The sequence below is a fragment of the Protopterus annectens genome, chromosome 6.part0 (genome assembly GCF_019279795.1).
Source record: "Protopterus annectens isolate FY-2018-M chromosome 6.part0, PAN1.0, whole genome shotgun sequence".
NCBI lineage: Eukaryota > Metazoa > Chordata > Ceratodontiformes > Protopteridae > Protopterus > Protopterus annectens.
Window position 1 is genome coordinate 434,824,961 of NC_056737.1, and position 16,043 is coordinate 434,841,003.

At 40.5% G+C, this 16,043-nt stretch overlaps 1 protein-coding gene across 1 annotated transcript in view; it reads left to right on the forward strand.

The window, feature by feature from the left end:
* The window catches only part of IVD (isovaleryl-CoA dehydrogenase), a 1,038,753-nt gene that overhangs the window by 859,216 nt on the left and 163,494 nt on the right, over positions 1 to 16,043 (forward strand). Inside the window, exon 11 of the mRNA XM_044073537.1 lies at positions 9,334 to 9,406. Coding sequence (XP_043929472.1) covers positions 9,334 to 9,406 — 73 coding nt within the window. The remainder of the gene's footprint in view (positions 1 to 9,333; positions 9,407 to 16,043) is intronic.

Genomic DNA, 16,043 nt, shown 5'->3' on the forward strand with positions numbered 1-16,043 from the left:
TCTTTCTCCCAGCAGTCTTCTACAAGATCTCCACTTCACCACTCTTTTGCAAAGTCTGGGGTTCACCATCAAAAAGTCAGTCCTCATGCCCTCCCAAGATCATATTTTTCTTGGTTGCAGGATTCAGACCTTGCTCATGTTGGCTTCTCCTTGTGCTGCCAAAGTTCCATATCTAACCGTCTTCTTCCAGTCTCTTCTTCCTCTGTCATGGCCAGGGTGTGTTTCAGAGTTCTGGACTTTATGGCCTCCGCTATCTCCATGCTTCCTCTTACCAGATTCCATATGTGGAAGCTATAGTAGTACCTTAAATCGATGTGACTTTAATATTGCCACCCCCTGAAGTTCCTTATTCCTCTGCTGCCTTGCGCATTCCACCTCTAGTTCCTTCCCAGGAACTGTTGAGTGGTGATACAGACCTGGGGTGGAGTGCTTCTTGTAACCCTCTGAAAGTTCAGGGTCTCTGATCTCCTCACCAGAGGTCAGACGAGCTGAGGGCTCTGCTTCTGGCTCTACAGACTTTTCACCCCTTTTTTCTTCCTGGCCCCTTGAAAATCGTCATGTACAGTGCCACTGTGATAAGGTATATCAACAAGCAGGGGGACACAAGGTCTTATTGTCTTTGCAGATAAGCTGTTCAGCCCTGGGATCTGGCTGTCAGTTATCAGGTGACTCCTCAGGCAGTTTACATTCCTTCAGAGCACAACAATGTGGTAAACTGTGTAAACAGGTCCAGAACACAGGCTCCCAAATGGTTTGATCCATTTGTGGGGAGGTCTTCAAGTAGACCTTTTTGCCTCCTCTCTGAGAAATCAGCTGGCACCTTTCTGCCCCTGAACTCCATGCAAGAAGGCCTGTAAGACAGATACTTTTCCTTTCCTTGGACATGGCTGTTCCTGTGTGCTTTTCCACTGATACACAGAATACTTATGAGGATTCAGAAGGAACCCGCAGGATCATTGTTGTGACTTCCTTCTGGCCCAGGCAACAGTGGTTTCTCCCTCCTTTTGGAATTAGCCAAGGGCACTTAATGTAAATTTCATCACAGACTGGATGTACTCGGACAAAAACAGGGTTGTTTGATACATCCCAACTCCAAACAACTTCAGCCGACTGCCTGGATGGTAGAGACTAAATACCTTTTAGGCACCTGTTTACTGAGTACATGCAGAAGGTACTGACAGAGGCAGGAAAGCCTTTATATATTAGCAAACAGAAAAGATTTTTAGTTAGTGCCAGAAACATAACCAGTACCCATTCAGGGCTAGTGTTTCCCTGGTTTTGCAATATTTCTTTGAATTACTATCCTATGGTCTTTCTTTCTCCTCCATCAAGGTTAGATTGGACATTTCAGCTTGTCTGCCAGAGGATCCTTTTAGTGCATCCTCATGTAAAATTGTTTTTGAAGGGAGTTTTGAATAAGATGCCTCCAAGAAAACCAGTGGCCCCTCCTTGTGATCTTAATTTTGTGTTATAAAATCTAACACTTGCTATATTTGAACCAACTAATCTGGCTTACTTGAGGTTCTTAACATGGAAAATTGTTTTACTCTTCTTGCGGAGGTCAAAGCAATCAGTAGCTTGCGTTGCAAGCTCTTATGGTGAGTCAACCCTATCTCATTTTCCACAGCAACATAGTTTCTTTGACAAACAATTACTCTTTTATGCTTAACGTGGAAACCAAGTTTACTTTAAGCCAAACTATCCATCTAGGGAGAAAGGATACAGCATATCCTGAATGTCCACAGACAACACAGGTACTGTCTTGATAGGACTAAATCTCTCATATCTTTGGATCAGTGGTTCATTTCTTGTGAAGGTAAGAAGGAACAGCTAATGTCAAAACCAACTGTTTCCATATGGTTGTTATACGTTGTTATACTCACCACAACAAAAGTATTCTAGGCAGAATTAAGACCCACTCTGCCAGGGCTTTGGCTCCATCTGTATATTTTTGGAAAGGTTTGGATTCTAGAAATATTCAAGAAGACTACATTACAAGATTGATTCCTTCTTTTGGTCTAGATCAAGTTTTGCTAGGGCCATTCTCCAGGTCCTCTTGGACCCTTCCCCTTCCACCTCCCAAATGTTGTAAGCTAGGGTAATCTACCCATATAGCTAAGGCTACTGCAGCAGTGATCAACATGATGAATATAGTACAGTTGTGCAAGTAAACTTACCAATAGTAGATTTTTGAGTGATCGCTGCTGCAGTAACTGCACCCTCCAACCATTCACATTTTCTGTTGTGTTGTATGTGCCAGGTTGTGGACACTTATTTTTTGGTTGATGTTCTTCGTGTTTCACTGTTGCAGTCATTACATTTGGGTAATCTGCTGGCAGGTTGCCCTCAGTCGGCCTGATTAACAAAGTCTTGGGTCCTGTGTCGGTTGCTGTCCCTTCCATGACGTCAGGTCATCAGGGGTATAAAACATGCAGCCGACGCCATTTTCATCAGTCTTTCTTGCCGCACCATGCCAGAAGCAGAAGCAGTTCGCAAGTGCCAGGCAACCGACTCCTGAAATTTTCGTTTTCGAGTTTCAGAACTGAAGTCTTCAACCTAAAGCTAAGTACCCCGTTGGGGAAACTTTTTTTTGCTCCTTACCAATGTCAGTAAAAGTTAATAATTGTATTACTTGTGGGAAGCAAATACCTCATAAGGATTTTCATTTGTACTGTATTCCTTGCCTAGGCCCTGACCACAACGTGCCTTGCTGTCGGTTTTGTGCTAAATTTAACCAATGCACTATTAAGCATCTGTCTCCGTCATTCGGAGTCCGGTATGCCGCGAGACACTTTAAGTATTGAACCCGTGGATTTCTCTACCTTAGATGGGTCCAGAGCCGCTGAGCAGGCACCGGCTTCTGAGGGTGTTTTCTGGCCTAAAGATTTATATGTTAAACCGACGCCATCTTCAAAACCTAGGCCAAAATCAACTTCTTTGTCTAAAAAACTGATGCTTGGGCCACGTGCACAGGCCCCTATGCCTAAAAAGCAAATTATCAAAATGGCTGAGGATTTAATTACCTTGATCAGGGGTTCCCAACCCCCTCCTGCTAAGAGGCCTAGGCAAGGCACTGATTATGAATGTTCAGATCAGGTTTCCATTTCTCCATCCCATATGCTTCTCCTTCTGAGGATTTTTCTTTTGGAGAAATGTTGCATACCTTAAGGGAACATTTTCATTGGGAGAGTCAGGATTTTTCAGAGTCTAAAAAGAGGCTTAGGGATTTCCTCCTCCTTCCTCAGCATAGGCCTTTGTCTATACCTCCTGTTCTAGACATTGTTAATGATGTTTTCTCAGAGTCCAGCATGGCTCCTGATTCCCTGCCTCCGTCTCCTAGTAAGCCAGACCGATATTACAGGGTTCCTGACTCCCACAAAGTCATTTTTAAAAAACCCTACTGCTGACCCTGAAACCATTTCTCAGGATCTCAAGGGTGTTAAGGCTTCTACTGCTAAATCTCCTACCCCTTCTGATAGAGACTCCAGGGCGCTGGATAGATGGGGTAAGAAGGTTTACATGTCTGCACCCTTGGCAATCAGGGCTGTAAACTGTCAATTTCATATGCTTAAATATCAGCAACATGTCATGGGCTTACTTAAACAGAAAATGATGTTGATTTCTGAATGTGTGGAAAATAGAGTTACAGGATTTATTGCATTCAGCTGTACAAGTTGGAAAGCATACTTTGCAATGTGGTTTTGATTCCTTGGAGGCCTCTTGCAGGGCCGCTGTAACAGGATCTGTGATAAGAAGGCATGCTTGGCTGAAGGAGCAAAATCTGCCTGATCATGTTAAAGCAAAATTGTTGGATGCTCCTTTACAACAGGACAGTCTATTTGGTAATAAGGCAGAAGTTTTGAAAAAGGTGGAAGACAAAGCTAAATCTATGCAAACTGTAAAAGATTTCCTACAAGTGCAGCCACCCAGGTTCAGCAGGCAGTGGCCTACTAAGAATTGGTCCTTTCCAGTACCCACCAGAGCTGCTCAAGTCAAACCCAGACAATCTAAAGGCTCCAGGTTTCAGTCACAAGGAACTTACAGAACAAAACAACGGGGTACCTCCACCTCCAAATCTGGAAGTAGCAAGGCACCTCCCTACAGTAAACAGTCTCAATGACTTTCCTCTGCCATCTCCAAGCACTTATCTTTTGGCAGCCCCTTTGGGGGGAAAACTAGCACTTCATGCACAAAATTGGCATCTAATTACCCAGGACAAGTGGGTTTTAAATATAGTATCCTAGGGATACAGATTTCATTTCCACACGTTGCCAATCCCAAACAGATGGCCAGATCCGCCTCCAAATCAGTGGGCAGAGGCCCAGAAGCAAGAGTCTCATGAATATGGGGGCTATTCAACCAGTACCAGAAAAGGAAAAGGGACAAGGTTTTTATTCAAGACTTTTCCTGGTACCCAGAAAAGACAAATCATGGTGTCCAATTCTGGAGTTATCCATTCTAAATACATTCCTGGACATTCCAAAATTAAAGATGCTGACTCTACAACAGTTACTACCTATGCTAGACAAGGATGCCTGGTTGGTAACTCTAGACTTAAAAGAGGCTTACCTGCATATCCCAGTCAGAGAATCTTGCAGAAGATACCGCCGCTTCAAAGCAAGCTATTTGCATTACCAGTTCTCTGCACTGCCATTTGGCTTATCTACTGTGCCCAGGGTCTTCACAAAGTGCCTGGCACCAGTAATTGCATTTTGCACACAAATTCAGGCAGAAAACAATGACACTCTTCTACAGCATCTGGCATTTCTAAAAAGGCTTCTAACTTGCCTAGGGTACACCGTAAATGAAAATAAATCACAACTGGTACCCTCTCAAATAATTAAATTCCTGGGTGCAAGCTTGAATACAACTGCCCAGATGACTTACCTCACACCAGAAAAACAAATCCAATTGATGACTTACTTCAAACAAGTGGCCACAAAAACCCAGTTATCTGCAAGACAAATTCTGCAGGCCTTGGGGTTCATGGCTTCCTGCATTCTACTAATTCCATATGCAAGACTTGCATATGAGGAAACTTCAATGGTACGTAAAAAGCTTATGGAGTCAACATTGTCACAGCCTGGAAACAATGATTCCTATCATTCCTTGCCTGCAGCAAGAGTTCCTATGGTGGGCAGAGGCCTGTCACCAAAACAAGGGACTGTCATTCATTCCACTCTCTGCCACCCAAACCCTGACTGCAGATGCAACAGATTATGCTTGGTGGGGTGCATCTTACAGGGGGATGCATTCAGGGCGAATGGACCCCAAATCAAATGCACCTGCATATCAACCAGAAAGAGATGCTAGCTGTACAGAATGCTCTGACAGCCTTCAAGGACTTTCTTTATCCAGGGCAACTACTGATAAAGATGGACAACACCACAGTCATGTGGTACATAAACAAGTAGGGGGGGGGGTGCCCATTCCTACCCCCTTTGCAGACTAGCCATGGCTTTGTGGAACACAGCCTTGACTTACCAAATACATCTACAAGCTCAGTTCCTGCCAGGAAAGCAAAATACTCTGGCAGATGAACTAAGCAGAAATTATGGACCCACACGAATGGAAACAGGATCCACAAATCTTCAGCATGTTGACACGCAAATGGGGGAGCCCAGACATGGATCTTTTTGCCTCACCCCAAAACTATCAGTTGGACAAATTCTGCACAAGAATCCATCCCAAAAAAGCTTGGAAAGTAGATGCTCTATCCTTCAGCTGGAAAAACATATCAGTCTATGCCTTTCCCCCTCTGCCTTTGCTCTCCAAGGTATTACTAAAAGTCAGACATGAAAAAACAAAAATGATTCTGATTGCTCCAGACTGGCCTCGCCAACACTGGTACCCGCTGCTATGCAATATGTCACACCTTCCTCCGTGGTACCTCCCTCAGACACCTTATCTACTGTCTCAGCAGAACTATCAAATGCTGCACACTCCGCTCCAAACCCTGAATCTTGCAGCATGGCTAATCAACTAATTTCACCAGTTACATCTCTCAGCAAACCTGTGATGGATGTCATTTTGGAGGCTAGAAGGCCTAGTACTAGAAAATCTTATGCTGATAAATGGAAAAGATTCTGTGCCTGGAACCAGGTACAAGGAATAAGCACAGCAATGCCCAATATTCCTCAGATTCTGCAATATTTAACTGAGATGCTTCACAAGGGCCTATCTTTCTCTTCCATAAAAATCCATGCCTCTGCCATTTCAGCTCATTACAACACAGAGCCTCCCCTTTTTTCTCATCCCCTGCTAAAGCAGTAACTCAGAGGGGCCAAAAATTTAAGACCTCCCAGGAGAGCACCAACTCCGGCATGGGACCTCAATTTTGTTTTGCCAGCTGCTACTGCAGACATAAAATTTCTCTCTTGGAAGACGGCTTTTCTTTTAGCAGTCACTTCAGCTAGAAGGATTTCAGATCTACAGGCTTTCATGGCAGTGAAGCCTTTTATTATTTTCTACCCGGACAGGGTGTCACTCAGGACCAATCCATCCTTTTATGCCTAAAGTGGTATCTAGTGTGGCTCTTAATCAGACCATTCATCTGCCAACTTTTTTCCCAAATCCACAGAACAAGGGGGAGCGGATTCTGCATTCATTGGATGTACACAGACAACTAAGATTCTATTTAAACAGGACAAAATCTCTAAGAAAATCTGAGCAACTACTGGTGGCATTTGCTGCAGGGACAGAAGGAAAAGCTATTTCAAAGCAGACTATTTCAAAATGGATAAGCCATTGTATTTGTTTCTGCTACATGCATCATGGTAAACCTGTTCCCAAGGGGATCAGATCCCATTCCGCCAGGGCTGCGTCTACTTCTGCAGCTTTTCTCAGAGGGGTTCCTACCAGAGACATTCTAGAAGCTGCTAGCTGGAGCTCAGTTCATACGTTCATACAAACAATACCATTTACCTCTCTTCTCTAAATCCAGAGCAGGCTTTGCCACTGCTATCCTGCAGGGCCTTATAGCCGCTCTTAATGCTGTATAATTCCATCCTTCCAACCATAGCTTTGGGATTCTACCCAAATGTAATGACTGCAACAGTGAAACACGAAGAACATAGTACACTTGTGTACACTTACCATAAATGTAGATGTTCGAGTGTTTTCACTGTTGCAGTCCTGGTTACTCACCTTCCAGCCCCCTGTTTTTCTCTTACTATACCTCTCCTTTCTTTTACTATGCTTAAAAGCCTTTTTGAGTGTATTTGCTTTTGTTTGGAGGTATATTTTTTGTGTTTTAAATTATATACTTCTATATATACTTTTTGATCCCCATTTGCGGGGCACCTGACATCTGGGGCAAGAAAAACTGATGTAATGGCATCGACTGCAAGTTTTATACCCCTGACGACCTGATGTCATGGAAGAAGGGACAGCAACCGACACAGAACCCAAGACTTTGTTAATCAGGCCGACTGAGGGCAACCTGCTAGCAGATTACCCAAATGTAATGACTGCAACAGTGAATACACTCGAACATCTACATTTATGGTAAGTGTACACAACTGTACTTTCCTAGCATTATCCTTTCTGGGCTTTGCCTCTCTCTCTCTCTCTATTGGCATGAAAGCTCTCAAGGGCTTGGTGCCTAAACCTGTCCTTTCAGTCTGCTCAACTCAACTCGAGCTGCCTAACAGTTTGGACACATGGAAGGTGGCATTCAGATCAGTGTAGTTACAACAATTGGATATTGTTTTAATTGTGTAATGAATATGATTGGCTGCAGAAGGATATATGAATGCAGTGCTACATGATGCTGGTTTGTTTGTCTGTGGTCTGAAGAAGCTTTAAGCAAAAGCACTTACCAGGGTGGATAATAAATGTTTTTGGTCTGCTAATAATAACCGGTTCATCAGTTGTTTACATGCTCTGCGTGGTTTGTCTCTACTGCTTGGATATTTGTGGGATAATCTAGATGTAAATCCACAAATTCATCTGCACAGATGCATTCCCTGAAGCATCTGATACTAAACCAAAAGCATATACACAGACAGAATACACCAATAACAAAAATAGACATATGACTGAATAAAAATATCTTTGAACTATGAACATCAAACACTCATCACACTTAAACCTTCAAATTACCATTATGGCATGCAACAGTTAACAGAAATAGTCAAAAGGCATACTCTCTTACTAGTAATTATTAATTTAGTTCCTATTTGGTTTTGGGCATTCACTCTAACACTACTACAATCTCATTCAATAGAGGTAACCATCAGCAAAGAGGAAACCCAAAAAACTTTTTTTTTATCCTAAATTACTCTGCAACAGTTTTAATAAATACCCTCAAGCATACTTTTGCTAAGACCATTTTTTGCAATAATGTTTTCACTCCATTCTACTTCATCCATCGTGTCCACTACCAACCCAGGAGTAGAAGCATTACTAGAGTTCCATCTGTTAGTAACAACATGTTAGTTATGGCCATTAATAGATTCCCCAAATGCATATTTCTTTTCAACTTTAATGACTTGTCACATCATTGAAGTATTGATAATTTGTTAAGAATTGATGTCTTTCAGAGCACTCCTAATTACTGTTGCAATTTTAACTTCAAACTTTGGTAAGACCAAAAAAATGTGCTCTCATGTATCACATTCACCAGTCTTCTTCCACAACCTTAATCCTTTTTAGCCTGCCACACCCGTACACAGCCAGTGTAAAACCCAGAACTGTATCCTAACATGATGAAAATGTGGCATACCAGTTAGTAACTGGACAGTCTAGTTTTGCATTAGTTTATGCCTGGCATCTGCAAGTGAAGCACATTGCATAAGCAGAACGAGGACACCAGTATACCCATGATCCAAAAGAGGCTGTGAAATACACAGACAGTCAGTGGTCCTGGTGCTTGTTATATGTACTGGACTTAAGTCTGCATTTGACTGCAAATCTAAAACTGTGCTTGGAAGTGTGTCTTGCTGAACAGTAGTCTTTGTAAAGCACCACCAGTATTACTGCAGCATGTTGTACTGGCACAGTAAACAGACAAATCAGACACTTAAGAAATATTAAGGCAGATTGGGACTTTGTCTAGGTTAAATGGGACAAGTTTTGCTTTTTTGCTTATGTGTTTGAAGTTTTCCATATTTCTGTGTTGTGCATTTAGACATACATTCTTGTGTATGTGGCTGTTAGCCATGAATATCACAGGAATATCACTGATGATTACTGCCTTTTGAAATTCATCCCAACAGTATTTGTAACCTCATGTTCGAGGGCCTTAGGAATTTTTGGAGGGAGGATGTCAGCTACACAGACTGAGTTTTATACATTGTTATGATTTCTTATTTTATTTTATTTCTTTTACAGGATTGTGCTGGTGTCATCTTGTATGCAGCAGAAACAGCAACACAGGTTGCCTTGGATGGAATTCAATGTTTAGGTATGAGCTGATTACATTGTGGCAACATTCTGTAGAAGACATGAGACTTAGAAGTGGGATTTCTGACTGCTTGTGTAGTACGTCAAGTAACACAATACAAGATCAGTTCTGTGCAGGTCATCACAGTGGCAGAGAGACCAGAGATCCTTCTTGACAGTGGAATGAGAGTATCACTGTTGTGCAGTGATGATGTGGGTTTTACCTGTGTGCTGTAAACAACAGAGGTGGTGTTTGCATTTTACAGTGTCACCACCTCTGGACCACTGCCACTTGAGAGTATGTAGGGTGGTGGGTAGGCTCACTCTAGTGTACAGTAATCATTACCTCAGCATAAGATTACAGGTTTCTGTGGAGCACTTCTAGTTCCAGATGGCAGGTGCACTTTTTGACTGTGGCAGTCTGGTATGGCCTTTACTTATGCCACTGCCCAGCCTCCCCTCATTGGGGAACAGCATGACATGTGGGATTTCATACATCAGCCAGATGGAGATTGGCACAAGATCCTAAAGGAGTATAACTTTGTGAGCCCATGAAAGAGCAAAAGAAAATTTACTGAGCTTCAAACCTGAAGACTGTAGTTGATCCAAAATCAAAATGTATATGGTTTGTCCTGTTCAGCATATTAATTTGCTTCCTTTCACTGCTAGAGTGCACGTGGATTTAGTTTCGAAGTGAAAGCATTCACACTGAGCTGTAAAGAATTAAACAAAGGATATTGCATATGTGTGTTTTGTACATACATAGCACACCTTTTGTCAGCATTCCTTAGGAGAAAACAGAAAACACATTACAGAATAAGTTGAAACTCATTCTGCAGGTAGACCCGTTTTTGAGAACTATAAAGCTTCTGTTCTAGATAGGGCTGGATCTTGCTGGTAAACCTGCTTTCTGGAACTTTTTCTGTTCTATTCTCTTGTATCTAACCTGAGAAAACATCATTAGGGATGAGATGTTCTTGATATATAACATTTTAGAAGAGTGTCTAAATCTGTGGACGTGTGTGCGTGTGTACGTGTGTGTGTGTCTTTAGGAGGGAGCAAAAAGTAAAACAGGATTATGTTGAAGGTATGTGGGGAAACTCCATGGAGTTTGCGTAAGTTTAACGTTCTGTAAGAATTTGACGTTCCACATTCTTTCCTGCTGACAAGAACTTTCTGAAGAGAAGTGCAAAGCCATATCTAAATACTGGCAGCAAACTTGGAACTGCTATGTGGAGCAAAAAAAAAAAAAAAACAGTTAACTGTGTTGTGAAGATTTGAACAGCTTTGGCTTCTGCTGTGCAGTATAATCCAACTTTACTGACAAGCCAATTACATAATTGCAACTCTGCTTAAACCAGAGTTCACAGTTCCATGTCAGCAGCAATTAAATACTTTTTAATAAAACAAAAGGTTATAAGATGTTTCCAGATGATATTTTCTTTGCTTCAGATCTCAATGTCAGGGTCATCTTGTAATCATTCTATCACATCTTTTGCACCTTCCTTAGTTTAATCTTCCCGGTTCATACCTGTAATGTAACGCAGTTTGTAACCACCCATATAACTTAACATTTAGAAGTTAATGAATATTTCTAAGTAAGCAACCAACAAAAAATGTACAAATATATATAATATGGCTAGTGTAAAAAAAAATGACTAATTATCACAGTTACACAAATAAAATATTCACACGGTATCGACAGCCAAACTGTAGGTTTTTCTGTTCCAAGGAGGCAAATTTAATTCTCTCAAAATGTCCATATAAAATTAGATATGTCATTACTATGTAAAGCACTCATTAATTAATTGCCATTTTGCCATGGATTTTTCTGACTACTGCATATATTCATGTAATAATTCTAACGGTTTTAGCTTTATCAGCAAAAAAGTCACATCTTGAATTGTAGGAATAATTTTCTGTTCCCATTTTAAAGAAATGCATTTTTTTAGTGTGCAACATTACAATTTAATGGACACAAGTTTTGTGCTTCTATAAGCATTAGTGTCTGCAGAGATCTGCAAAAACAAAGCCGGAATAAAGGATACAAATCCATTCCATATTTTATCTAGTTTAATTTGTAAATTCATCTTAGTTAAGTATAAGCTAGAACTTCCCCCAAAAATGTGCAACTAGTCCCCAGCTGCAGACTCAGCACATCAACAAATTAGAGAGACAGCAGGGAATAATCTGACTAGGCTGGCAGGTATGTAGACATGTTAACGCTAACATCTGGTAGTGTGAATATTGTCTTTAGGTGATGGTCACTGATATGTGACACCCCAACTCCATGTACAAAATGGGGAAAAGGAGTTGATACTGACTGCCAACAAAAGAACAACTGTCTTCTGGATTTTATAGCATATTTTGGAACAAGTAACTTTGCCCACTCCTCCTTTGCTGTTCAGGCTTTATGACCCTTTTCCCCATAATATTCTGTACTTACCTGTGGGCTGAAACCTAATTTTTAAAATTTTGAGAGACTTACCTTTCCTCTACTAGAACACCCAGGGTCTCTGTGTTCTAGAATTCGGGAGATCATTAATAGATATTCTGTCAGTACCACCTTCAACAGATATGATTTCTGAATCTCCTGCATTTATCTTTGATGTAATCCATTTTGGGTTCTAAACTTATCGCAAAAGGCTTGTCTAAAGATGATCCTACCAGCTACTAATAGTTGTTCCCAGTATTTTCACCCAGAGCATTTGTTTTATTCTTTGGAGTAAATTGAAGGTATAAGAAGCAACTTGGGGATTACCTAATGGCCAGCAAGTCTAGTTTCTAAACTTCCAGTTCTAACATGTTTTATAGACCAAAATTGTGTTAAGTGCCTCCACTATCACTTCAGAGTGCAACCTGTGATTAATGCAACTGTCAGCCTTTATTTAATCGAAAGCGCTATGCGACCTTCCACTGAAGACTTTATACCTTTTGAAAGTAAATTATAATCATCTATAATAAATCCTAAAAATGTCTTAAAGCAAACGTCCTTAGCATATGTTTCATATGCTGGAAATCCCAGCTTACCCTGACTAGTTTGCAAGGTAAGCAGTTTCCAGTCGACTCTGACACTTGCCCAAATAAAATTCAAGGTGAGATTCCTGATAACTGCATCTACTAAAAAGAGTTAGGAAGGCTGTGAAAAAGATACATAATTAGAAGTAAAATAAACCAGATGATTGCTTGTATCTTTTGCTACATACTTAAATGGGTTTCAACTTCCTTAAGGGGTTAAACAAATGGGTTTTCACCTCCTTAAGAGATTCAGGCTTATACATATCAAGTTTTTGTTTGTCAGCCAGAGCAATAGCAGAGCTACAAAAGCATAGGGCCAGATAAGTCACTCAGCATGATGACAGGATTCCATGGAGCACTTCCTAGTTTATAAAGTCTGGCTCAGGGTTATTAGGAGGTTTCTGATAAAAGAAAAAAAACATTCCTGTTTCGTTGTAGAGATTCAGGAAGTTGAATCTGGAGAGGAGTGTGATGGGACAGGTACATTTGTTTTTGCTGAGATTTGTGACTGAGACACAAGGAGAGCATGATATCTGAATCTAGTCTTCTGAGAGATTCGCTTTCTCTGAAACTATTTCCAGAATGTGCCCTTGTTTTCAGTAGGAGTTTACAGAGGGTTTTCAGTCTCTCAGAAAAATACTATGAGCTGCTATAACTGGAATTCCCAGAATCTCCACCCATTTCCCCAGTGTTGTCAGAACTGCAGGATATGTTTGTCACGGCCTGTGGTTTTCCTGTTAGCCAGCCTGCTGCACCTAATAAAGCAGACAGCATGTGCAAACTTCTGAGTCTTTCAAATTGTTGTGCACTTTATCCCAGAACTGATTCAGCAGCTATATGTTTAGTTAATCCAGCTGCTGCCAAACACTTCCTTCTAATCCTTCCCCTTCTGTCAAGAATGGTAAAACAAGTGATATGTTTGGTAAAAAAGTGTAGGCTTCTGCAACTTTAATTTTCAAAATTTTGAATTGTCAGGCTCATATTTTAAGTTTGTTTTTTTTTTCATCTACAGTTCCATCCTTTGAGGAAAAAATCTGCTGTGTGTGATTTAAGTTTCTTCAATTTCTCAGGTCACTACTTATTGTTTTGTGTGTGTATATGACTCTGTAGATACTACATCCAGTGCTTTTTTCGTGTGTTTTTTTTGACAAGGTGTGTGCACTTGTCTTGTGTTGTTCCTAGCAATGTCCTCTCAGGGCTTAGTGTCCCTCCTTCACTCTTTCTGTCCATAGGCACGAAAACTCTGAAGGGCATGGTGCCCAAACTTGTCTTTTAGTCAGCTCAGCTCAAACTGTTTGAGCACCTGGAAGGTGCCCTGAAGCTTTGGAAGCTGGGTGGCTGTTATAGCCTATGCAGGATATAACCAATATAGCTTAAGGTGCTGTAGCAGTGATCATTTGAACATCTACTGTTACTGTAAGTTTGTTTACACAGCTGTACTATATTTATATAGACACACAAATATATATATATATATATATATATATATATATATACACACACACACACACACACACACACACACACACACACACACACATATATATATATATATATATATATATATATATATATATATATAACTGTGTAAAGTTATCTGCTGCCTTCTGCTAGCCAAATAGAATGTAATTTTTCAATGTTAACCTTTAAAATACACACACTTCAGAAAAATGTATGTATTGAATAAGTATTAAAAATGTATTACACTTCAGTGAAAGATAATAAATATTCATTTAATATTAGAGAAAGCAAGGCTCATAAACTAATAATCCATTGCCATTCCTTGTCTGTAAATATGGGTCAGTAAGCAAATTTTCAGTACGAGCAGCCACACACAGGGTGTATGCTATTCAAAATTGGCTAGGCCAAATAATGCAGTCAAACATTCTGTTTGATAATGAGGCAAGCAAGAGCAATTCAGAAACATTTTAATGCTGCATATTTGAGTTATATTTGAAGGCTGCCAACCAGTGTTCATCCAAATTACATTGTGCAGGTATGGTGGGGGTTAACACAGCTATATAGGGTGGTGTGCATTCATGCATGCATATGTGTGTGTGTGTGTGTGTGTGTGTGTGTGTGTGTGTGTGTAAAATTGGCCTCAGCAGTTGATGTAGCACTGCAGCTTGGCCTGCTGACCATTTCCAGGGCATACATGGAAGAGGGTGCAGCCTTCCGTACAGACTTCTGCCTATGAGACCAGGCTGTACAAGGACTTGCACTGGCTATACCACAATCAGATACTGGCATACTATATGGCCTCAACCAATGCAAAATATAAGTATATGCCTCCTACCCGACCTCCATCCTACTCATTCCGTATTTGCCCACTGTCTACTCTGCGCTTGCACACCCTTTTCATCTCTTACCTTTACTCATATTTCCAACATTTAATCTGGTCAAAAATAAACATACTACACACATGCCCAAAAAGGGCTTCTACAACACTTATCTTTTGTGGCTGTAAAGTGCACAGTGGGTTGTGGAGAGCACCTTTAATGCCCTTGTATAGCCCACAAAATATGGCACTGCTTGTTATATAGGAACACTAAAGTCCAGTCGAAATCAGATTATTATACTTGTATTGCCCTTGGCTGCCTTTGGTTGCACAAATGAGCTGAATGCCTTTGCATGGAAGTTGTCAAATACGAAATGGTGTAAAAATTATGCCTTTAGTCTGACAGGTTAGATGACTCAGCTTGTTCATGAAGTGATTTGCAGTGTCAATGCACAGAGTAGTGTGTGCAAATTCCCTTTGGGTTGTTTTTTTCTTTTTTCTTTTCTGCTTCTAATGTTATAATGTGTAATACTCGCATGCTGTGTTTTACCCTGATTCCTTCAGTATGAATCATATTATGGATCACTTTGTAAACATGGTGTTTGGTAGAATATCAATGAAGATGTTAATGGGCTGAAATCCGTTGAGGCCTGTCTTTCTTTTTCTGTGGTAATTCTGCAAATGTGCAACATTCTGTGATAAGAGCTTCCCTTAGACCTTCAGCATGACTCCTGCTATGGCTGAACTTGTAAGTGCAGTAGTTGGTAGAATATCAGTGAAGAGAGTAATATGTTCAAATCCATTGAGGCCTTTCTTTTGTTTTCTGCTGTCATTCTGCTAATGTGGCACATTCCCCTGATATGTGTTTCCCTGACATCTTTGGTATGACTCTTGCTGTTCCAACTCTTGTAAGTGTTAGTGTTTGGTAAAATATCATTGAAGGGGTAGAAGGTTCAAATTCTATCAGGGTTGAATATTTTTTTCATGACATTTACTTTATTGTGCAAGTACTCTAACAAAACTTTGATGATATCAGGACCGGTGTGCATCATGTTATTTTACTGTATCCCACCTATCCTGTATAATTTTTTACATTTTCAAAGTTCAAATATTTCAAATTGATATATGTGTGTGTGTGTTATGCCCCTTTCTGCATTGTAATCTGCATCCCTGATTTAGTCAGCAGCTTCCTTTGCATTCTTCTCTCAGTTTCTCTTGTTGTTGTCCTACCACCTCTACACTCATCCTGTAGCCATGCTAGTCCTTCTATAAGACATTTCTTTGTATATATTTTGTCTTGAGTTAAAATAATAGATCACTTTAACATTAGTATCTGTACATCCAGTGTCCAATAACTAACCTC